The 24934-nt window shown below is 34.8% G+C and overlaps 1 protein-coding gene across 2 annotated transcripts in view; it reads right to left on the bottom strand.

Moving 5' to 3' along the window:
* Positions 1-4417: 4417 nt before the first annotated feature.
* CDK13 (cyclin dependent kinase 13) overlaps positions 4418-24934 on the bottom strand; it is a 116260-nt gene continuing 95743 nt past the window's right edge. The window contains exons 10-14 of one of the 2 annotated variants that reach the window (XM_057550568.1): positions 18831-18947; positions 18141-18272; positions 12078-12283; positions 8076-8528; positions 4418-7420 (exon numbers count right to left, since the gene is read on the bottom strand). In XM_057550568.1, the coding sequence (XP_057406551.1) occupies positions 6570-7420; positions 8076-8528; positions 12078-12283; positions 18141-18272; positions 18831-18947 (1759 nt within the window). In that variant the 3' untranslated portion in view covers positions 4418-6569. The remainder of the gene's footprint in view (positions 7421-8075; positions 8529-12077; positions 12284-18140; positions 18273-18830; positions 18948-24934) is intronic. The other variant, XM_057550569.1, reaches the window with a different exon arrangement.

Here is a 24934-nt window from a genome sequence, read left to right as displayed (position 1 = left end):
ATTTGGATATAAGTAAAACAGCATCAACTTCAAAAAAAAAAAAAAATCATTCTCAGGACACATAAGCCATTCTAAATCAAATAAAACACAAGTTTTCCAGTTTCTTCTGTAACACTATCAAAACCTGTTAATTAAAACCAGACTTGCCTCTCATAAATAAACATAACTACAAAATACTAAATACAAGGTTAGTCAATAGAATACAGCAGTATTTCTAATGAATGGCTCAGTATTAGATTCTACTAATATAACTGGTGCCTATCATCAATAGATCAAAGGAGAAAATGCTTTACAATAAAAAAGCATATAAAAAATTTAACATCTGATCCTGATAAATGGGCTTCATGAATATTCTTAACATAATAAACTATTCTATTTCTAATCTATAGCTTAAATTATACATGAGTGAAATACTAAAAAATTAAGACGTTCGTAAAATCAGAAACAAGAATGCCCATTATCATATTCAATCAACTGAAAACTATTAGAAATAATAGAAGTAATGTGGCCAGTTTTTAAAAAATGACAGCTTTCCTATATAAGCAGACTGGTTTAAAATATTATATTATTTATAACAATATGAAGAGCCCATTTCTAGAAGCAACAACAACAAAACATTTTTGGAAACTCTTAAAAAAACCAACATATCAGAACTACAGTAAGGAAACTTTCAGAACTTTTAATGAGGAACATGCAAAAAACCACCAACCCAAACAAAAACAAACAACAACAAAAAAACACACTAAACACTTAATATGTTTCTAGTTAAAATCGTAAAAGGATACTTGGTGAAAGTGATCAAAGTGATTCTGAAAGTCCCAAGGAAAAACAGGCAGAAATAGACAAGCTTTGAAACAATGGACAATTAAATTACGTTCCATCTTAAAACAAATACTATCGCCTGCTATGTGCTACACATAGTTTATAAAGATAGAATACAAATGTACTTCTAACCAGAAGAGAAAGATGGGGCTGGAACATAACTGCCCAGAAACAGACCCAAATAAGACAGATGACATTCTAAAACTATGGATGACCTATTTAACAAATGCTGTTGGCATAGTTAGTATAGCCATTCAGAAAAAGTATAAAGTTGGATCTTTACCTCACAACATTTAGCAAAAGAAATTCTAGAACAGTTTAGAATTAAGTGTAAAAGCAGAAAGCCAGAGAAGTAAAATAAAATTGTGTAAAAAGTAAAATAAACTTGGACTATGGAAAACTTTTCTAAGGAGAAACCAAAAGGAAAAGATGAATAGATTCGACTACATGTTAACTATTAAATTTTCCTTTATCAAAACACACCACACAGTATTTTTAAGATTATAGTTTACAAAGGGCCACCTACCTTCTATAAAAAGCTCTTCAAAGCAACAGAGAGGAAATACCTAATAACTAAACATATGAATAGTTAATAAACAAAAGACACCAGCTAGCATGAATATAAATTTCACTAGCAATCAGAGAAATACAAATTAAAACAAGATGAGTTCTCACCTGTCAAAATGGCAAAGATTTAAAATGCTTAAATACCCAGCATAACTAAATGAAAAGGGAAAGTAATAGGAATGTAAAACTTGCAAACCTTTCCTGAGGGCAATATGGATATAGCAAAAGTTTACATGGGCACTCATTAGGTCAGCAACTCCCAAGGAAATTACGTACATTTTTGTGTTTGTACTTACGCAGATTTTCCTCACATTGTTATTTATAACAGAAAAGTTAGAAATATTTTGTGTCCAGCAATGAGGAATTGTTAAGTTTTGGTTCTTCTATAAAGGAGTAATTTACAATCACTAAAAAGAGGACGGAGTTTAATTACTGACATAGAAGGATGTTCACAAAATATTATTAAATGAAAAACTCTAATTACAAAGCTATGGGCAGTATAATCCCACTGTTTTAAGAAAAGACATCCATCACACACAAAATATTAATGGTGGTTATCTCTGGACGTGTTCCTACATTTTCCAACATGTACAAATATAAAAAGGAAAAAAGAAGGGTTCCAGGTTTAAAGCGTTGTCTATAAAGCATGACACAGCGGTTGTAACAAGTGCTTATCCTCATCAGATAAGATTATTTCTAAGAGTCTGTTCTGTATATGAGCAAGAAGAAAACAAGGATAAAAATAGCCTGGATTTTTAGGGCAGTTTATTTACAGACTATCAAATACAGTCTTTTTTCTTTTGTTAAACAAATGGCTTATATTAAACACATTAGATTTAGGAGTTATGAGACTACTAAAAATTCTTGCAAAAAAGCACACCTTTACAACAAATTAACTTAATTGTGAAAAAAATTAAAGTGTGATTCACTAGAGCCTCATTTTCAATGCGGCATTTTCAGTAAGAAAATTTTTTTTAATGGGACATTCAATATGGTGAAAGGAATAAGACCCACAAAGTGTTAGTCTACACAATTCAAAGAGCAAGTTCTTTTCCCATATGATCAAAATTTTGTTTTCCCCACCTTCAACTGGATCCCTTGATAGCTTTTCTCTTAATAGCTTTTATTTTTAATTAAACTAGAAACAGTTTAAGAAATTATCTGGAGAGGCCTTTGGTAAATGACAAATCATTGCCCCCCTTATAAAACCGCTTAAAACTATAAAAACTGGAAAGAATTTAAAAGCAGTGTTTGCAGGCCTGCTGATACGGACCTTGCTCTTACAAACAAAATATGTTTAAGTGAAAGATTCAGTCTTATCTAATTGTTAGATATTTAGGTAACCATTGTTTTAAAAAAGAAATGAGGAACCTCCTTTTTAAAGACTATGCATATATGAAACAAACAGCCTCTACAGGCTCCTAATTAAGTTTTCTAAAATTTTATTTCCCTGTTTTTTCTGAAGCCTTTTCTTAAGTTGACTTTTCAAAGCCATCTGTGTTAAACTAGCTGTTCAGCATTCTAAATTTATTTTATCTTACTATAACACTGGTAAGTATTTTAAGTCAATTTTCTCATTGACTTAAAAAAAGTTAAGTATTTACTACAGAATTTAGTTATGGCTTAGAGAACAACCCTGATAATCCATCTAAATCTCATTTTTCTTAGCTGTAAAGTAAAGAGATGGACCAGATGATTTTAGATTTTTGGGACGTCCTGTTCAGACTTTTAAAATATCAAAATCATTATCCCAGGGAATCAGTAGATCTTTATTCAAATCTATTTCAGCTTTACCTTTAAAAAAAAAAAAAGGGGGCCCTCAGGAGAAAAATCATCTAAAATTGGATTAAGTTCATAGCAAATACAGCAAAACTTTAACTCAGAATTACCAGAAAGATTAGTTTGGAAGCATTTAACCTGTTTACCTTCCATTTTTCTCAAGAAGTCTTGATACTTCTTACAAATTGGCCTACTGCAAACTGGCCAGCTCCAACTTAAATTTTGTTTTTGTCAATGAGTTTCCAATTGCTCTATTTCTTTCCAGAACTTTCTCTATTCAAATTTGACTTCAAAATTTTACACATTTTCATCTTACTTTCACTTAGGTGTAATTTAGATACAGCTGAACAGTAGCAAGTACTATTAGCTTCTCCACTTTTTAAATATTCTTGCTCACTGTCAGCCCACTGGAAGTAGGATTTAAAGCCTTTCATGTTGATTGATGTACCCCAAGTACTAGAATAGTACCTGGCACTTGGTAGGCACTGAATATATATTTACTGAAGGAGTGAAGCTCTGAATCACAGCTAAAGCACTATCTTAATTCACATTCCACAAACTATTTTAATCAATAAACCCTTAAAATGAGTCTTAAAATTTCATTGGTGACAGCAACTCTCCAACAAATAATGGATTGAAGACTTGGGAAACATGAGTTGCATGCAGAAAAAGCTGCTGTATCAAGAAATACATAAGGGAATTTCACATGGGAGATAATAAATATTTTCTTCTTTTGGTAGGTCCAATCTTTTTCTATTTTCATCTTCTCATTTGCAATCTGACTTACCTGTTTCTTTAAAAAAAAAACTTAACATTTTATGTTGCTTAAATTTCACCCAAGAATACTCAGTGATTACTGCAGTTATTATAACATACAGAATTAGTGATTTCCCAACCCTGTTCATTAATCCAAATTTACTGAAGTATTAAATGATATGAAAAGATGCATTAAGATTTTTACTACCACATTTCATCAATTTTAAGAAACATTCTTTCATATAATAACATCTCTGAACTTGGGAAGTATCTTACAATTGATGTATCTTAGCCTTGAGTTGTGGTTTAACTGGCAACATTTTTCCTAACTAGTGCATAAAATATTGTTGTCTCACAATCAATGCTGTCTTAGGGTACTATTAGGAGCTATAGTTCAAATCTTCAATTGCAAGCAACAATTTCCTTGTCCTCCCAGCCACTCTCCCAACATAAATACATAACTGAAATGTTAGGAAAAACTATCCAAACACAGTTCAATTTTATATAAAATATTTAATTTTTAAAACACAGGCTATTCATGTCACATAAATATCTTCAATTTTAGGTTAGCTGCTACGGTCAGCAGAATTATCAAGTGTGACTATTAAGAATAACTTAGATACTGTCACTTATAGGAAAGTCTAAAGCTCTAAGACTCACCATATTAAAATTCCAGATACTTGAATACTGTAGCTATTTTGCTAAATTTCAAAATATTTCTTCACTTCCTGCAATGTAGTTTTATTATAAGTTGTTAGTATTCAATATTCAAATAAAAGCAAAATAATTTTTCTTCATTTCTTTCTCCCCAACAAAAAAATTCCATCAAAAGACATCAACTCATTTTATAGCAGTAAAATGGTGAATTATTCACTTTAAACTATTCTTACTGTTACCAAACTATAATGCTTCCCATGTACTGTTTTGAAACGAAGGTTCACAAGTCAGATAGAGGGCACAGGATTAAAAGACTGACTTTAGAACTGGAGCCATTTCCATTTGATAACAGTTGTTCCAATTTAAGATTCCAATAAAAAAATAAGTTACCAGGAGAACAGTTAAAACAAAATGGTGAGTTGGCACAGCTCTCCTTTCCAGAGTCTGTTTTGCCATTTAGTGCTAATGGCAACACTGGTTATTTACCTTTGGTTCCTTTCTAGGATTATTATAATGGTATGTGTGTTTGAATGCACACAAAAAGTTAGTTAAACTTGACACCATTACAGTTGAAATAAGGGTTATCCATCATTCTAAAATGAACTAAAGTAAAGTTACTCTAGGTGTGGCAGAAGAAGTTGTAGTAAACCTCACAGAAAGTGAGAGAATAAGAGGGTTTTTTTTGCACTACTTTTTCTTTTTACTTCGGTAAATTCAACCTAAGCAATGTTTCTAGTTAACGAGTAAAATGAACAGTTAACTTTGTCTTAAAATGGCAACTGTATAACTTAAAATATGGTGTTCGCCATCCCTCCCCCCATGAACTTTAACAGAATTATGCCAGTTCTGTTGTTAAGCCTTGCTTCTATGCTACTGCCCTCCAATTATGCATGGCAAAAGGAAACAGGGACAATGTGGCAGCCTGAAAGAAAAAGGTACTCTACAGTTCTCATTTAGCTATTATTTTCAACCGTTTAAATGACACAACTTTTCAGGACTTTTTCTCAGAAGTAACAAAAGGTGCTGTTGGGAGTTGGACTCCCTTTCTTTGCTCTCACTCCCCTATCAGGAGAAGGTGGTAGTGGAAGGTAACACAGCCCAAAGAAAAGGAGAAAGTGTGATAGGCAGAGGGAATGGACCTAACAGGAACGGAGCAGGCAGCCCCTAGACACTGGAGAGCTCCCTGCCTCTTCAATACAATGCATTGATTCCCTTTAGGAGACAAATGGGTGTAAAGGTTAACTACTTTCTCAGACCTTAAGCTTACCTGTTAAGGCACTTACTTACCCTCCCCACCCCACCCATATTTTTCATATAAAACCCACTATTTCATTTGAATGCATTTTGCTAGGCTATGATAATCTGCAAAATAAAACAAAAATAACGTTGACCATTTTTTTTTTTTATAAAACTGTTGCATCAAGAGAAAGGTTGTGTTTTATTTTCTGAAATGAGCACAAAGTACACCTTTCACAATAACACTGAAAGCAGGTGCAAAGACTGACAGTGACCTTTGACTAAAGGTAGCTTTGTAAAAAGAAAAATACCGAATAAATCAGTGCCCTTTCTGATTGTTGTAAAACTGGAGGGGGGAGGGGTTGGTTGTTTGTTACATAAAAGTTGGTCCAAACTTACAAAAAAGCACAAATGTGCATAGTTCAGAAGATCTGCAAGAGGGCCATAAAAGACTTTTATGTCCCTAAGATTAGCATCCACTTAAAACTGCAAGAATACAAAATAAAATTGTTAACTAGAATTTGTGAAGATGTACAATCAATAGATCTAGTTTTTTAGAACAGCATGAATTTAAGCAAAGGTGTTTTTTTTTGTCTTTTTTTTTTTAAACTATTGTATGCAAGACCCTTTTCCACATAAAAATAAAGCTGTTGTTGAATTAATATTATTCAAGTCTCTTGGATCGCTGCCTTAAACTGCAGCTAGAAAAGTCTTTCCAGATAAAAACGATGTGCCTGAGGAAAAACAGATACTCAGTATGGTAACCCTCTGCCTCGACCTCTGCCAGTTGATGTGCTAATGTGTCCCCTGTATCCTTGTGAATACCCAGGTCCTTGGGCAGGAGAAGTCCAGGTCTGTCCATGCATGAGGCCAGGGCCACCTGGGTTTTCCTGTAAGTTACCACCATAGTTATAGTTGTGCATCTTTGCTGGCAAAGGATGAGTACTCTCTGGCCCTGTGGAAGGGTCACTGCTGTTTGCCAGGACTGCAATGGGGCCATGGCTATATTCAAATCTATGGTCCTTGTCTCCACTAAACAACATGGGACCTGTATTGAGGTAAATGTCTCCATATCCAGCTACTGAACTGGGAAATGACTCGGAAAAGGCAGAAGGCTGAGGTGGGCCACCAGAATGAGATGAAGTAGTACTGTAGTTATCCAAGGACTGAATATCTGAGTTTCCAATGAAGCTACGTCGTTCCAGTGGTGGAGCAGAGGCGCCTCCGAGACCATCACTGCTAACGTAAGGAGCAGAAGAGAAAGAAGAGGACCCAAAGTTGTCCTTGTAGTCTGAAGGGGGGACGTAAGTGTCTCCTGCTTGGTAGTCAATACCACCTTCTCTTTTGGGATCATCCTGGGGCTGATGCTGAGCAAGGAGCTGTAACAGGGCTGCTTTCACTCCGGCATGAGGGTCAGTTAACGAAGAACTAGTGGTGGGTACGTGCTGGTTTTCTGTCCGATAATCTAGATCTTCTTCAGTGACTGGTGGTGGTTCAGGTGGTTCAGGAGGTCGCTGATCAGGAGGCAGAATACGAGGCCGATCTGGTTCTGGCGTGAGCTCCAATATCCTCAAGTCTTGGTGCTGGATGAGGTCATCTTGCCCTAAGTGAAACAAGGCAAAAAAAGAGAGTCAAAAGTTACCATGGAAAACAAAAACTTCAAAATAGTTAATGTTTTCTAAAGAGCATTAGAAGTTATATCTCTGGCAAAAACACACACACACACACACACACACACACACACACAAAACAAACAAACAAAAAAACCCAACCAACCAAACAAACAAAAACAACCCAAAAGTCAAATGAAAAATAAAAAGGTATATATAAGTATTAAAATATCGCCTGCTACCATTTGAGTCTATGGTGACAGAAAAATTTTGTTGTATTTGACTTTTCAAAGGCATCTCACATGTACCTATTTACCGCCTGAAGAACAAAAGCTACTGTATACATAAGGTTTCTGCCTTGGTCAATCATCCTGCTGTAACTGGAGTGAAAGATTATTTCTTAACCATAGGTTCACATGAGAAACGTTGATAGCATTCATAATGAGTTCTATCACCCACAGATAATTCGTTAAAGAATCAACTCCTAGGAGTACACAGACTAAGAAACCAACCTATAACCAGTGACCTGAGAATTTTCAGGACATCTCCTAGCAAAGCTACTAAACACTACACATTATAGCTAATCATCAACAGCAAGAAAACAGTGTGAATGCAGCCGTGTTAGCAGTCTGCTATCTGTACACTCACCTGACACCGGAGTGCTAGGTTCTGGAGGCGGCCTGAGTTGTAATGACGCTTCATGTCCCGATCCATTTTCCCTCTCTTCCAGTAGCACGTCTTTCTGCTTTGACTGCTGAGCCTTTATTAACTGAGTCAACAGAACCGCAAACGCGCTCTGCACAGCAGCCTGGGCAGCGTCAGTCTCCACTTTAGGCTGGACGTTCTGGGAAGAAGGCTGAATTCCTCCCAGCGGTTTCGAAGACTCCTGTTGTGGTGTTGATGGATCTGTCTGTTTTTCACCTGTTGCCAAAATTCCAGCAGGAAGGTTTATTTTATTTAGCTGCTGTTGAGTCTCAGAGTTTACCTTAATGTTCAACACTGGGACAAAATCAGCCACACTAACACTTGTTTTAGATTGTAGTAGGTTTAGTAGGATTGCCAATTCACTGTGGTTTAACTGCTGTCCAGGGCCTGTTTTTACTAAAGACAAAATGTGTATTAATTAGAATTGCCATGATTCACAGCTCTCCCCACCCCACAGAATGGCTCTGTATTACCCTATTAAAATGTACATTCGTGGGACAGTGTTTGAGAAATACTGTGAAAATGGAATCTCTTTCTAGTTCAATTTCATGTATATTTAAGATGTAACGGCACATAAATTAAAACAAAAAAGAAAAAGAACTGCAGTCCCTTTTGAATAAATTATCTTGAAGGGTAAATACTTCGAAAGGAAAACCGAGACCACCATTAGAACCCCATACTATAGACATGACCAGGAAACAGCACCTGAGAATGGGCACTGGATGATGATGAGGATGGCAACGACTACAATTTTAGGTTCCATTCTGAGCATTTACATTCTTTATTCCTCACAACAACCTTATAAGGCATGCTGTATTATTGGCCCCATTTTTTTTTACTGAAGAAGAAACTGACATCCAGAGTGACTAAATAACTTGCTCAACAACTAGGCCCGTGAGCCACAACTACTGAGCCTGTGCATCTGGAGCCTGTGCTCCGCAACAAGAGAGGCCACGATAGTGAGAGGCCCACGCACCGCGATGAAGAGTGGCCCCCGCTTGCCACAACTGGAGAAAGCCCTCGCACAGAAACGAAGACCCAACACAGCCATAAATAAATAAATAAATACTTTAAAAAAAAAAAAAAAGACTCCTCATTTCCTCCTCTTCCCCTTTAAAAAATAAATAAATAAAAAAAATTTAAAAAAATAACTTGCTCAAGGTCACAAACTCTGTAAGTGGCAGAGTTGAGATTTGAACCCAGGTATTCTGATTCCAGAGTCTGAACTCTTTTTTTTTTTAAATAAATTTATTTATTTTATTTTTTTATTTTTGGCTGTTTGGGGTCTTCGCTGCTGCGCATGGGCTTTCTCTAGTTGTGCTGGCTTCTCACTGCGGTGGCTTCTCTTGTTGCGGAGCATGGGCTCTAGGCGCGCAGGCTACAGTAGCTGTGGCTCGCGGGCTCTAGAGCGCAGGCTCAGTAGTTCTGGCGCACGGGCTTAGTTGCTCCACGGCATGGGGGATCTTCCCGGACCAGGGCTCGAACCCGTGTCCCCTGCATTGGCAGGCGGATTCTTAACCACTGCGTCACCAGGGAAGTCCCCAGAGTCTGAACTCTTAACCACTCCCTGTACTGCTTATATAAAATAACACTTATTTTCTAAAAACCTAACCTTATCTTTGCAGTAAATTCAAACGGGGATTTTGCAGACTGTCTGATATAATGTCTTTCATTCAAACTGCTTTTTTTTTAAGTTAAGCACTCTTGGTAAATTAGGAACTCCTACAGAAGCATGCTTATCATGTACATATAAGTTGACATTAATTCATGACCACTAAAACAGTTGTTTTTCTTTTTCTAATGTTCAGTTTAGACTTGTTTAGACTCAGTTTAGACAGTTTAGATGGTTTGCATACGTTCTTGTGCAAGTTTATCTGAGTCATACGTAACAACAAGGCTCAAATGTACATAATACTATATATGCTAAGTGATAATACAGATACTGATAAGCAATTTCCATAACCACAGATGACAGACTAATAGTACTCCAAGATGAAAAAGTGATGATTAATGCTTTTTAAAATATATTCTCTCTTTATATATTTTGAGATACTTTTTATTACTTCTTAACATTTTTAGAATAATTCAAAACAAACTCTTGCAAGTTCTTCTTGTGATCCGCAGGTATTAATAAGGACCCATGCTTGTTTGCTACACCCAAGTGCCAGTTTTCCTCATTTTCCCTTTCATTTCTCTATTAACAGAGGTAGTCTCCATGTGAGCTCAGAGAAGTACACTTTAACTGTGGTGTCTCATCTACACAGAAGGGGCATTTTTATTTCATGGCACTTATTGATGATGTAGAAAATGGAGCAAAGAGGATTCATTCGTATTTCAAAAAACTAGAACCCTCACTTCTTAATAGTGACAGTTTGAAAAGAGAAGGGAAGGAGGGAGGGAGGGATAAAATGAAATTCTAAAATTAACAGAGTTGTAAATATGCAAAGCTAAGAAACAATAACAAAATAAACCCAGAATTCATTTTTTATCAGCTAAAATAGAGTGAAATAACTACCTCTATTCCACTAGGCTTCCTAGTGGAATAAGGACATCAGTTCCATGAAGAGAAGCAGAAATAAACACCTGGTAGTCTTATTAAGGAATATGACAACTGTTGCCTAGGACAAGTGACCACCATCCAAATTTCCTGTTACAACCATCTCAAATCCTTTTTCAGTAGTAGATGGTATATAAAACAGGTGACATAAACACAAACCAAGAAAACTTCTTGTTGCTTCTGTCTTTCTCCAAATTTTACATATTTTTACCATGAAGACAAATAATACTGAACTTGATATAGACAGCCCTCACTTTGTACAACAAATAAATGTGTTTTCTCCTAAGCTATATATACATCAAATATTTTCATGTACAAGGGGAATTCACTATTTCAAGAAACTCTGAAGAATACTTCTGAACAACAAATAACAATTAATTTTGGTTTTTAATGTAACATGTATTAGCACTTTAATGTAGTCTGACCAAGGTCAAGTCTAAGCTTGTAGACTACATGGGAAAGCATTAAGGTAATCTTTCTCAAGCTTTCTCAGCTAATCTACTCTATAGTTATATTTAACCACCAAAAGTTCAATCTGATCCATAGATCTGTTTTAATCAACTAACTGATCAGTCAATACTTACTCATCTCTTAATAAGTGCTGGGCTATTTTTCATGTTTAATAAAACACCACCTCCACACATACATGTATTTATTTCTTATCATCTCTGTCTTCATAAAAAAATTAAAGCTGAATGCTTTCTGGATTCTTGAGGCAAAATGAGGGAGTGGATTCAATTTTTTTGAAAGTCGTTAACTAAATGAGAGAATGAATTTAACAGCACTTCTGACAACATTGAAGAGGTTGGTTCCTCGTAAAGAAGCTTACGCTTATAACAGATTGAATCAGACGAAGAAATTTAACTTTCCCCAAAATACCCTTCTTTATCATACTTCAAGTCACTTTTGGCACAATATCAGATTCCAGTCTGAGATTCTATAATATATTGGGAAATATATTAAAAGTGACCTGAGGACATTACAAACAGTATGAAAGAGCTTCTACTCTGATTCCTGGCTGTTTTCCTTTACCTTTCTTCTTACTCCTGAAAAGCATCCACAGACATTGAACGCTGAGCCTCACAGAATAGTGTCAGTAAAAGACCTACTGACTCTTGCACTAGGGAAAAAAAGAAGACAGAGAAACCTGACCCATCACTAATTATATGTAATTTGATGCCTTCTTTATAAATTAATCTTACCTTGAGATTGCACAATATTGTGGTGCCAGTAGCAGTGAAACATCTGTACTGGCACAATCAAATAACAAGGAAATGTTGAATTCAGTGTTCAACTTTTAGCCACAAGTGCTTTAACACTACAGCAATATAATTAACGCCAGCCACAAAACAACGTGAAGAAAATCAACCCATGGAAGTATTACTGACCAGGTGCTACATTCGAGTTGCCCTGAGATTTCAGTTGTGAAGACGGCAGCACACCCTGAGGCGTGTTAGTTCTGCTGTCATCCATGCCCAGAGACAAGTCCTTTCTGGGGGCTTTAATTGTGGAAACATCATCAGTCATGCCCATCTGCTTCTGTCTTCTTCGCTTTTTACTCCATAACTCATGACAATCTTGCCATAAAGGAAGGCTGGAAAAAAAAGTATTAAACTGTTTGTCAATGGCATTTCTTAACAACAACAACAACAAAATGATAGTATTTACTACATAGCCCCAAAGCTGCCACCCCCGCTCCCCTGCAAGCTATTCTTGAAGATTTCACACAAAGGCTTTGTAAACTCCTCCAACACAAATCACCCTTAATGTCCCCCTCCTTCAGGGCTTCACCTATACAGACAAACTATTTTTCTGTGGCTTCTGGATAATCAATGAATAATAACTTATTAAAACTATGAATGAAAAATGTATGTTCACAAAAATAGGTTACTATTATCCTTGGTGCAATCTTTTAAAGCCAATTCTTATCATAGTACAACATACATTGAATAGGACATGGGAAAAAAAAGGTGAAAAATATGCCACTTGCAGAAACTAGACACGGAATTAAAAAGTAGCAAAGGCTAGGACATAAATTTGCGAAAAACCTTCTAGTACAAGCTTTTTACTTTTTGAGACCCTCTTATTTGCTTCTATAATCAAATGCTCTAGAATTAATCTGATGCTACAGAGGAGTTTCAAAAACAGACTGTAATCCAGGGACATCAGTCATCGAGAGTTCTGAATAACTAGCAACTATCAGAGTTATCCATAATTCGGAAACAATTCTACCTCGTGTAATTTCACAAAATTGAAACACTGCAGAATAACTTTTGTTTAAAGAAAGACAAATATTTGATTTATAAATATTTTCTTCGTACCCTAATAAAAAAAATCCAGTGGGAAGTTACTATGATATCTATTTTAAAGATAAGAAAATTGAGGCTTGGAAAGGTTAATAAACTTGCCCAGAATATCTATAAATTCCCTTAAGCAGCCCCAACCTGGTCTTCAACCTGGATACGTTTACCTCTAGGGGTACATGAAGACTTTCTGAGGGGGTATACCTGGAATGGTTCTAAAAGAAATTCCATATCCATATGTCCTCTTTCCTAAAATTGATCTTTGAGAAGGGCCTGCATGTTCAGAAAGTTCTTTCACACGTCTTCTTTCACAATTAGTCTTATCTCATGTTATAAAATAAAGGCATATGCAACAATATGGTCAAATCTTAGCAATATAATATAATATTAAGTGAAAAAAAAGTCATTCCCAACAGATTACAAACAGCATGACACTCTTTCATAAAATTAAAAGCAACTAAAATTGTAAAATGTAACTTTTTATGAGTACATATAGATGGCAACAAAAAGTATATACAAAAGAAAACAGGGATGATGGTTACCTCAGGTGGAGGAAGGCAAGGGGGATAGGTCGTCGGCGGAGAGGGTATGATATGAGTAAAGTAGGTTATTGTCAAGATTCTAGCTTTTATTTGGTAAGTTCATGGCTGCTTATTAACATCATTTAAAATAACTAATTAAATTAAGTAACTAAAAGAAAAAAAGAGAGCCATGCATGGACTAATGATGAGTGACACAAGGATTATGATTAAACCAAGTCTATGCACCTGAGGTCCAAAAACAAAACAAAGGCATACCTCTCAGCCATCTTACTATGGTGCATTGCCTCAGCGTGTAAAAACCTCCTGGAGTAACAAACAAAGGGACAATTTGAAATATTGATATTGGGAAGCTTTAAGGCATCAAAAACCTGCCAAAGACTTTCCTTTCTCTCTCTCTGTGTGTGTGTGTGTGTGTGTGTGTGTGTGTGTGTGTGTGTGTGTGTGTGTGTGTGTGTGTGTGTGTATTACAAGATGTGTAACCTTAGCCTCTGTTGGGGTTATTCTGAATTCAGACATACTGCAGTACTGCAGACTGGGGGGACTAGAGTGATTTCATTTTTTTCCATCCTGATGCTCAAGGAATGCATTGCTCTTGTGGGAGAGTCCCATGAGAATAAAGCAAAGAAATCCACTAAAAAGGGCTTTTGTTCCCTCCCACAATTAAAACGCAAGAGATTCTTTATGGATGATCTCAACAGTAGGAAAGATAAACATTACCCAACAAATAGCTAAACAGGATAGATAGATGACTATTAGATGTACCAGGAATGTTTCCAGGACAACCAAATTTTTAATGTGTTCTTTTCTAAAGGTTCAAATACCGGCTCAGCCACTTACTTATTGTGTCTCATAGGCAAGTAACTTGACCTCTGTGCCTCAGTTTGCTTATCTTTAAAAATGGGGTTAACAACACAATCTACCTTGTGGAGTACAGGTAATATACGTTAACATATGTAAGCGCTTGGACAGTGCCTCTCACATAGTAAGCATTATGTTCATGTTTTATCATTCAGCAAGGTAGTTTAAAAGTATTTTTTTATCATATCATGAAATATTTATTCCAATTACGTTGATCATATTTATCTTATGAATTGTTTGATGCTGTTAAGAAAAAATAAAATTACAGACAAGCTGCTGGCCTAATTCACTTCTTAGCAATACATACTCTTTTCATTAAGTACATTAAAAAAGTGTGACGGGACATCTAATAAAATTAATGGAGGTTTTTTTTTTATTATCCCCCACTCATTTGCTTATTCCTAAAAAAAACTGATAACGAGTTTAATACACATAGCTATTTCCCAAAGGAATACCAATGCCTTTCTTCATAGTCCTTACCTTCACATTTTATAATTTTAACTACCCATTACATGACAAAATAATAATGAGATGTTATATTGTTTATGTAATTTTTTATTTAAATATCACATCAATATCACTATAATTTCAACCTGATTGCTTTAGTGATGTACTTAACAAAGATGTACTATAATTTATTGCTGGTTTACAGAATGTTTACCAAAATGTGTACTAACATATTTATTTTTAATGCAGAAGTGCAGTTGGGTGCGTTCTGATAGAAGTTAAGTGAATTTAGGTGATGTGTTTGACAATATGAACAGAATTTCCTATTATGTGGCAAACATTTTCCATAAATTGAATGGGATACATCTACAGTTCCAAGATTTTGACAAAAGCATATATTTTTAAAATGTAATAAGAAACACAATTTAGCAAATGGACTGCTTAAGTAGCACTGAAATTACATGTTGACTTCTTAACCTCTTCTAAGTATACTGGATTAAGAAAGTGCGAATAAAAGAAAAAGCAACAAGTATAAGAAGAAGTCATGTAATAAATATTGGTAAATCCTCTTTGGTTTATTTTCTTAAAATTTGAAAAAAAATAAATGATTAATGACTGGATAAGAAATCTTTTGGCAAGTCATGTGGTTTCCAATTCTTTACTGTCAAGAAAATTAGAGAAACAATCTTAAGTTGACATCTGAAAGGTCATTAAAATAATTTTTGATGACAGAGCACTGTGATTTTTGGGACATAATGTAGAAGAAGTTCAAAGAACTCAGTGATTTAACTATGACAAAACTCCATCCAGTCTCAAATGCTTATTTAAAAGAGCACTTACAAAAATTTTTAAATTACAATTAATGTGGAACTATATCTCACTGTAGAATAAGTAATATTAATTAATAGATATGCAAATTACTTGAGGGAAAAAAATCTCAGCGCAATTTCATTAAGGTTGCATCTCCAACAAAATTTACTAATTTTTTCTTTTTTTTAAACTGAAATACGTACACTAATACATGCAATAATTTAATCAAGAAAAAAAGAGCTTTGTAGTCAGAGGAAATTTTTAAATTAAATTTCCATTTATATACATGTATTTGTTTTAAAGAAGTACTATAGGGTAATCAATAAAATACTTTCAAGCATAAATATATGCTACATTAAAAACGTGCAGAAGCAATGTAAGTTCACACACATACACACACACACACACAAACCCAACGGTGTCCAATTGTTGAACAGTTTGTTCATACATTTTCTGAGTGAATGTTGATGAATATGAAATGCTAAGATATTTTGATTCCACTAAATACATTTACAAGATGATGTAACTGCTCTATTTTAAAGTGTCTACACTTATACACTGAAAATTATACCTTTTGCAACTATTTGAACCCTTGATTTTAAAAATTTAGATGTCTATTTAAAATGTGTTCAATACAGTTTTATCAGAATTCTTTTATGTGGACCACTTAAACCAAGATATCAATTTAGTACTACCAATAATGGGAGAAAAATGACATTATATTCCTCTTGATGTGATAGAGCAGGAAGCACATTTCACTACCCTAGGTAGCATTCTTGCCAAAAAAACAAAAAAACACTAATTACTAATGATGAGGAAGTAGTTAAAGCCAGACTGTAGAATGCTTTACAAAACAGCTAGCTCTTCAAAATGTCAATGTCGTAAGAAGTCTTCCCCAAAGACTGAAGAGACATAACAACTAAATGAAATGTGTGAGCTTGGAATAAATTCTTCATCAGAAAAAACCAAAACCAAAACCAAGACAAAACAAACAGAAAAACAGACTACAAAGGAAACTATTGTGCCAACTAGAGAAATCTGAATATAAACTATTAGCTAACACAATGTTAAATTTCTTATGCCTTATAATGATATTGTAGTTATACAGAATAAAGTCCCAGTTCTTATAGATAACATGGTGAATTATTTATAAGTGAAATATCATTCCCACAATATAATATGCAAATAGTTCAGGAAAAAAAGATATGGAGTGATAACTAAAATTTGGACACATTTAAGTGTTGAATCTAGATGAAGAGTATATGACTGCTCATTGTAATATTCTTCCTATTTTTCTGTATAGACTTGAAATTTTTCCAAATCAAAAGTTTAAAAAAATTCTTTAAAGGGGTACTAAAGCCAAAGTTTCAAGACTGCTGATATATACTGATAAGCAAAAAAATCCATGAAACAATTCAACAGTGAATGATTCAGGTCCCTCAACATATCAGATGATAGATCCTTTTTGCCTTCCAAATCATCCCACAAAGGCTATTCACATACAATTCAGTAAAAACTAAAGCCAAATATGATGGTCTCATAGAACTATAATAAGACCAATCTAACTAGTTAAGTGGAAGAGCCAGGATTTGAACTCCAAATCCCACGTCTGTTCCTTCACAAGATGCTAATTGTTACTACATGGACACATTTTATTATTATAGGGACAGGCTTGTTTTTGTGACACTCATCATCATTTTTAAAATCACTAAGAAAATCTCTACAAACGTTCTAGAACCTATCAAGGAGAACCAAATGGACTGCTCTGTCCCCTTCCCCAAATCAATCCTAGAGAAATTACAGGAGCCACAAGGGAGTGAAGGTTCAAGAACCCAGCCATTCTGACGCCCAGACTCTGTGCATTCCCTGCCTCCCGACACCCACCCCCCGCCATCAGACAGTAGACTCATACCATACAGGCTTTTGACACGAATATTTTTATTCAATGACAAGAATTTCCTACTGTAGAGTCTGCTAAGGAGTATTTCAGAACCTCTTTTTTGTTATAGAACTAACTTGAATTTGAGAGCTGGCTTCACCCTTTACTAGATTTGTATTCTTGGGCAAGTTTCTTAACCTCTCTGAGCCTGCTTCCTTCTCTGTAAAATGGTGATACTACTACTCACCTGTTAAGATTATAAAGATTAATGTAATACGTGAGAAATGCTTAGCATAGCACTCAAAATTTTAGCTAAGCAACTAGTGTTGGCAGAAACAGTACTACAATAGCAGCAGCAATAACATTTTTTTTAGGGTGGAAATATATTAATAAAATTAACTAGAGGAAGGCCGCTTTTGCTAGTCCTATGGTTAGCTGAACATAAAGCAAGGCTCTGCATTCTAGATGTGCAAATTATGTACACTATTGCTATTCTATTCCTTTTGATTTATTCTTTCTTTTGACTTAACTAATCATGGAATAGCTTCTGATAGCTATATAATGATGTTACTAATATTGTCCAGATTCTGCATATAGTAAAAAGTCACTTACTCCGGTGGAGGCATTTTTGACGGTTCCACATCCCGCAGGAACTCACACTGAAGAGCCTGCTCTGCAGTGCAGCGCTTACTAGGATCCAAGGCGAGCATGTAATCAAATAAGTCTAGTGCAGCTGCAGGAATACTGGCATGAGAGGATTACAAAAGTCATGCATGTTCTTTGACTCAAGCTTAATGTTTCTTTAGGAGCTTATTTTAAGTATTAGCATTTTATAACATGTTTGTGATACTTCATTCCAGTAAGTTCCAAATATTCCTTTAAAGAAATATTTATTTTTACATAATTTTATAATTATTATTCTAAATAATTTGAAAATTGGCAAACAATAGTACATTTTACTGCTCTATGGGCAATTTGCTGTCTTAACATAAATTAAAAACTTAACGGAACAGTTTCCTACAACAAAGTAAAACACTCAGTTCAAGTATCTGGTAAGCTGTTTCATTAAAATTTTAAATGGTATTATTTAACTTTTCAGGTAAACTCCAAAGCACTGATTTCATAATGATGGTGAAATGGTAATTTGCATGTAGCAAAGGGAACTCAAAATTCAATGACATAGAAGAATTGTGATAGGTCGACCTTAGGTCAACAGAGGCTACAGTGACATTTAGAATTCTCAAGAAATAACTTTAAAAAAAAAATCAACGCAATATGGATGTTTAAGCATCCCCTTCTTACAAAACAAATTCTTCTCTTAACTTTCGACGATATTGCTTCTTTGGTTTCATGGTGTTGAAATATGGTAGTTTGATTACATCAGGCCACACTGCAGGACATGGACTTCCACATATACGGCTGAACAACACACAAAAAGAAGTACATCAATATAAACTACACAGAAAAAAATCATACATACAACTGCTATACAAAACATCAACTCATTTTTAAATATACAAATGTTGAAGTCCTGATACAATGTATAATAGTTTCATTAAATATTTTAGTCATCCCAAATCAATTACTTGTTTTAAGAATTCAATTTATTTTCAGTGAATGCTTCTAACACTCCAAACATTCCAATTCCTAGAAAGAAAACCTTCATATCTGCAAAATCAAATCTTAAAAACACAGGCAACATTCAAAATATGTTGAGCATATTTTGAACCAAAATTTAAAATTTTCATGCCAATAAACTGAGGAACTAGAGTTTAGTATATGTCTTTCTCTGGTTTTATAGGTACCTAATCATCACCTCTTATGAATATAATGAAGTTTGCAATAATAGCAGAAAAGATTTCCTACACTGAAGAAGCTAACTGAACTGTAGACTGCTGCTGAATTTGATCAACAGAGGACCCTAAAAGTCACATTCCTGAAACACAGAAGTTCTTCAATTTCAGTAGTGCCTCTGATTTCAAGGTATTTAGAAATTTTAACTGCTTTACTCTCTATCTATATCTTGAAATCCCTCATTATTTTTATATTAATTGGTAAGTCCTTGTTATGGTAAACTGAAGAAATGCTATAACAAATAGATAGCTCTAGCTGGTAAACATTTAAAACTAATGATTTGGTAATATGTAGATGAAAAATTGGTTAAATATGCTTAACTTGAATATACTGAATCTCAAGAATAAATGTACATTGTATATAAAATTATCAGCTAGTCTTCACATAGAAAAAGAAAAGGTCCATGCATCACTGACTAAAAGTAAAAATATTCCATATATACATAAATATAAATACATACACCAATGTACATAAGCAAGTGACAACTAAACTTGCCAGACATCCTTTAGTGGAGCTTAAGAACACTATGTCAGAAACACATTTGCACAAGGCAACCTCTCATTTTTTAAGCTGTGTCACTGAAATTGTATTTTGTTTCAATACATTTTTGGATTTTTTTAAATCCAAGCTTTTTAAAAGGCTTTAAGATCTTACTCTTCGTACATGCCTGTCTCTTCTTCCTTACAATCTCATTCTCACAAGCTCCTGAAAAGGAGTGAAGAAGACCAAGCTCAGGAGCGTGGCTCTCTATGATCTGGTCCCAGACTGGCTTCCTAGTCTCATCTCCCAATTCATCTCTCTCCACAGACCAACCACTCCTCCACGTCTCTGCTCATGTTCCTTCTTCCTAGATGCTACCTAGCTCAATCCTTGTCATTCCTGAAGATGCAGATCAAAAGTAATCTACTCAACAATGTTTTCTGTATCCTCACTGTCCACAATGGTCACTTTTTGCATGCTCCTTGTTTCTTTTGACACTATTTCATCCTGCTTTATATTTTAGTTGTTTACATGTCTTTCTCTTACTAAATTATAGTAAGAGAACCACTCTCTCACTTTTGTATACTACATAATATACCCAAGTAACTAGATGAATATAATCAATCCTTGGCAGATTGATGTGCACCATAACAGAAGTATAAAATATAATGGAATAAAGAAAATGAAGGATACTTTCAACTACAGAAATACAAGAAAACGTACTCAAGTTAGAGAAGAGGTGCAGAATTTTGCCTACAACTCAAAGGATAAGTAAACAATCGACAAGTGGGAAAGGGAATAAGAGAACTATGTTACTGGCAAAGATTAGTGCATAGGCAAAGTCATGGAAGTAGAAAAGTATAAACATTTGTGGGAGGAAGACTAAGGAAATCAGTATAGGTGGAATTTAGGGCTAAGGGAGGTTTAGTTGGAAGCATTAGACAGGGGCCATACAATACAGTTTCAAGAGGCAGTCTGGGGCTTCCCTGGTGGCGCAGTGGTTGAGAATCTGCCTGCTAATGCAGGGGACACGGGTTCGAGCCCTGGTCTGGGAGGATCCCACATACCACGGAGCAGCTGGGCCCGTGAGCCACAATTGCTGAGCCTGCGCGTCTGGAGCCTGTGCCCCGCGACGGGAGGGGCCGCGATAGAGAAAGGCCCGCGCACCGCGATGAAGAGCGGTCCCCGCACCGCGATGAAGAGTGGCCCCCGCTTGCCGCAACTGGAGAAAGCCCTCGCACGAACCGAAGACCCAACACAGCCAAAAATAAATAAATAAAATAAATAAATAAGAAAATCCTTAAAAAAAAAAAAAAAAAAAAGAGGCAGTCTGCCTAACCATAATGAAGACAGACTTTGAAAACAAACTTTAGAACTGAATCCTGTCTGTGATATTGCTGAAATTGCACTGCTTAGAATCTGTTGCTCTTTTGTAAAATGGGGATTAATTTTACTTTGGACCTGTGAAATTAAATGAGCTAGCACCTGGCTCATTAATAGCCTTATAATAAAAATCAGTTTCATTACCTCTTAGCTAAAGAGTTTTTAATTATTTTATGTGTTCTGGGAAGATAGTTGAATGGGAAAGTTATCTAATTGGTAGCAGCATACAGGGTGAAATAGACATTCTAAGACAAGGAAAAGTTTTAGAAATTAGGGAAGCAGACATGACAGCAATTGATGATTGCATATTGGCAAAATCAGTGCCTGATGGTCAATTAGCTATTCCCAAATCATTTACTGAAGACATTTTGAAATGCATCATATGCTAAATCCCTAAATATCTGAGGTCTGTTTTGAGAATCTATTTTGATTTACTGATTTATCTACTCTGGTGTCAGTATCATACGATACCTTTACATTTTTTATAAGACTTACAGGACAAACCCCTCTATCTATTCATTCCGCTAATCATTCTTTTCAGTATTTCCTTACAGATGAATTGTAGAATCAATACTGTCACACTCCAAAAGTAAGAGAATCCTGTTGGGATTCCACTGCTGCTCTGAATTTATCAATTTAGAAAGGATTGCTATCTTTACAAAGCTTAATATTTCCATTTTTATACTTCCTTTGGTTTGATACAGGCATACCTCATTTTATCGTGCTTTGTAGATTTTTTTTTTTTTTTTTACAAACTTCAGGTTTGTGGTAACCATGAGTCAGAAAGTCTATTGGTGCCATTTTTCCAACAGCATTTACTCACTTTGTGTCTCTGTGTCACATTCTGGTAATTCTCACAGTATTTCAAACCCTCCATCAGCCAAAAGACTACAACTTGCCAAAGGCTCAAATGATGGTTAGTATTTTTAGCAATACAGTATTTTAAAATTAGGGTATACACACATAATGCTATTGCACACCTAAGAGACTACAGTATAGTGTAAACATAACTTTATATGCACTGGGATACCAAAAATTTGTGTGACTCACTTTATTTTGATATTTGCTTTATTGTGGTAGTCTACAACCAAACCTGCAATATCTCCAAGGTATACTTATAAATTTCTTCAATTAGATCTTTTATATTTCCTTTTATGGGTTTTACTTTTTTGCTTTTTGAATGTGTTCCTATCCCTATCACATTTCCTAAGCAAAAACTAGAAGAGTTTTGTTATAGGAAATGGCTGAAATTTGACATAAAAAATTTAGATCGCCATCTGAGATCCTATGGTTCCTAACACAGTTTTCTTTTAACAGTTGTTTCTTTGAGGCTTTCCAGGTTTATTATCATCACCTATAATCAAAATTCATCTATATTTTTTCAAACATGTATTCCTCTTTATCATCATGGTATGCTACATTATGTGGCAATTTCCAAACAATGTTAAAATGCTAATCATGCCACACAACGTTAGGTAATTTTGTTTGGTTTCTTATTTTAATGGGAGTACTTTCATTGTTTACCACTGGGAAAGATGATAACTTTTAGCTTGAGAAACACAACACACAGTAAAGATATTCACAGACACATACAAATTCACATATACCTCCTGCTTAGAAAGCATTGATTTATTCCTTTTGACTATGGGTTTTATTTTTGTGGCTTTTAAATTTTAAAAGGATACTTCTTTAGTTCTATCAGTTTGATTTTTAGAAACTCTATTATAATCATCACCTGCATTTTCTTCCCTGAGTTACTAATGTCATGAATTATATTTATGACATTAGTAAGAGATTAAGAGATTTTCCAATTAAGAGATTTTTGAATATTTAGTCATCCATACATTCAAAAGAGGAATACCACTTGGGCCTAATCAAAGTACTGTTATTTTAGTGTAATGCTGTATTCTACTTTTTAGTTGGTATACATCAGCAGTTTGCAAAAATGGGGTCCAAAGACCACTCGGTGTCCCCTAGACCCTTCAGGGGTCTGGAAGGTCAAAGGTATTATTAAGACATTACTTATACTTTTCAATGTGTTGACTCTGCACTGACGGTATTAAGCCAGTAGTGGGTAAAACTACTGGCACCTTAGCATGACTTGAGGCAGTGGCACCAGACTATTAGCAGTAAATACTCTTCACTACCACATAATCTTGGTGGGGAGACAGGGGGACAGTTTCACTTAAGAAGGTACTTGTTGAAGCAGTAAAAATTATTATTATTAAACCCTTACACTTGAGTACGTATCTTTTCAATATTCTTAGCAATGAAATAGAAAATACTCATAAAGCACTTCAGTTGCACAACAAAGTGATAGTTATCTTGAGAAGCACTTGTGCAATTATTTGAGTTGCAAGCGGAAGTAGCTGATTTTTCATGAACCACCATTTTTACCTGCAAAAACAACTAACAAACTATGGTCATTCATACTTGGGTATTTGCCAGACATTTTCTTAAACAGGAACAAAGTCAGCTTATTACTTCAAGGAAGACAACTGCAGCATTTACTGTCAATTATAAAATTCAAGCTTTCAGGAGAAAATCAGAATACTAGAAGACTTATATCTACACCATGAACTTGACAGCTTCAAAATAAATACCTAAAGGCTTTTCTGATGAGATTAGTGGTCATAACAAATACTATATAATGAAATGTTACACTTTAGAAGATCTGCTCAATTCAGTGATCCAATATTATCAAATGACCAATACATAATGTTATAAAATCATCACAGGTAAAAGATCTATTCAGAGTGTAAGATAAACCAATGGATTTCAATATATTAGAGTACAAAATCTGTGGTTACAGACTGCACATTACGACAAACCTGTAAAAAAAAAACTGCCACTTACTGAAGTTTCAAGGAAGAATATGCACAATTATCTGAAAAGACTATTGAAAACAGCATATCACAGATGTTTATGCAGATGTTTAAGACAGACATTAAAAGATTTATAAAAATGTGAAACAATGCTTTTCATTTCACCAACATTTATTTTAGTTTGGGAAATATAAACTTTTTACAATTAAAATGTTATGTTAATATATTGTTTTAAAATGAATTAATAAATATTTTTACTTCTCAGTTTTAAATTTCAATACATACAATCAACATAAACAAGCTCCTGGGATCTTTCACAATGTTTAAGAGTATAAAGAAGAGACCAAAAAGATTAAGAAGTACAATTCTAAAGAAATTTTTATGCTATTGATTTATGAAGGTATACATGCTTCACTTTTTAAAATATGGGAACTTTCCTTCTTTTCCTATATTCTGGAACAACCAAAGCCTATGCCTTTAAAGTTGTAAAAATTTTACCTGTGTGACCTGAGGCTTTGTGTATGTGTGCGGGGACTTCTTCTCATTCCAAATCTACTTTTAATTTCTTCCATGATTGTTTTTTATTCCATAAGCAATATACACTGTGTGATATAAAGGTTCTTTCACTGGCTGCCAGAACACTTAGAGTTAAAAGTGTTACTCTCATGTAAAAACATTTTTGCTCTCATTCATCCCTTTTTTTGCCCCCACCTATGTTTTTCTTTCTCTTTGCCATTACTTTTACTTCATGCTACTTCTTATCACAAAATTTTTGTAATCTGCCTAAAGTATTTTCTGGAACCAGGTGAAGTACAAATAACTTGACCACTGTAGTGTGAAGCTCTTTAAGACAGATTCTCATTA

Source organism: Balaenoptera acutorostrata, chromosome 7, assembly GCF_949987535.1.
Source record: "Balaenoptera acutorostrata chromosome 7, mBalAcu1.1, whole genome shotgun sequence".
Classification (NCBI taxonomy): Eukaryota; Metazoa; Chordata; class Mammalia; order Artiodactyla; family Balaenopteridae; genus Balaenoptera; species Balaenoptera acutorostrata.
Note: the sequence above shows the minus strand (reverse complement) of the source record. Positions and strands in the feature narration are given on the sequence as shown.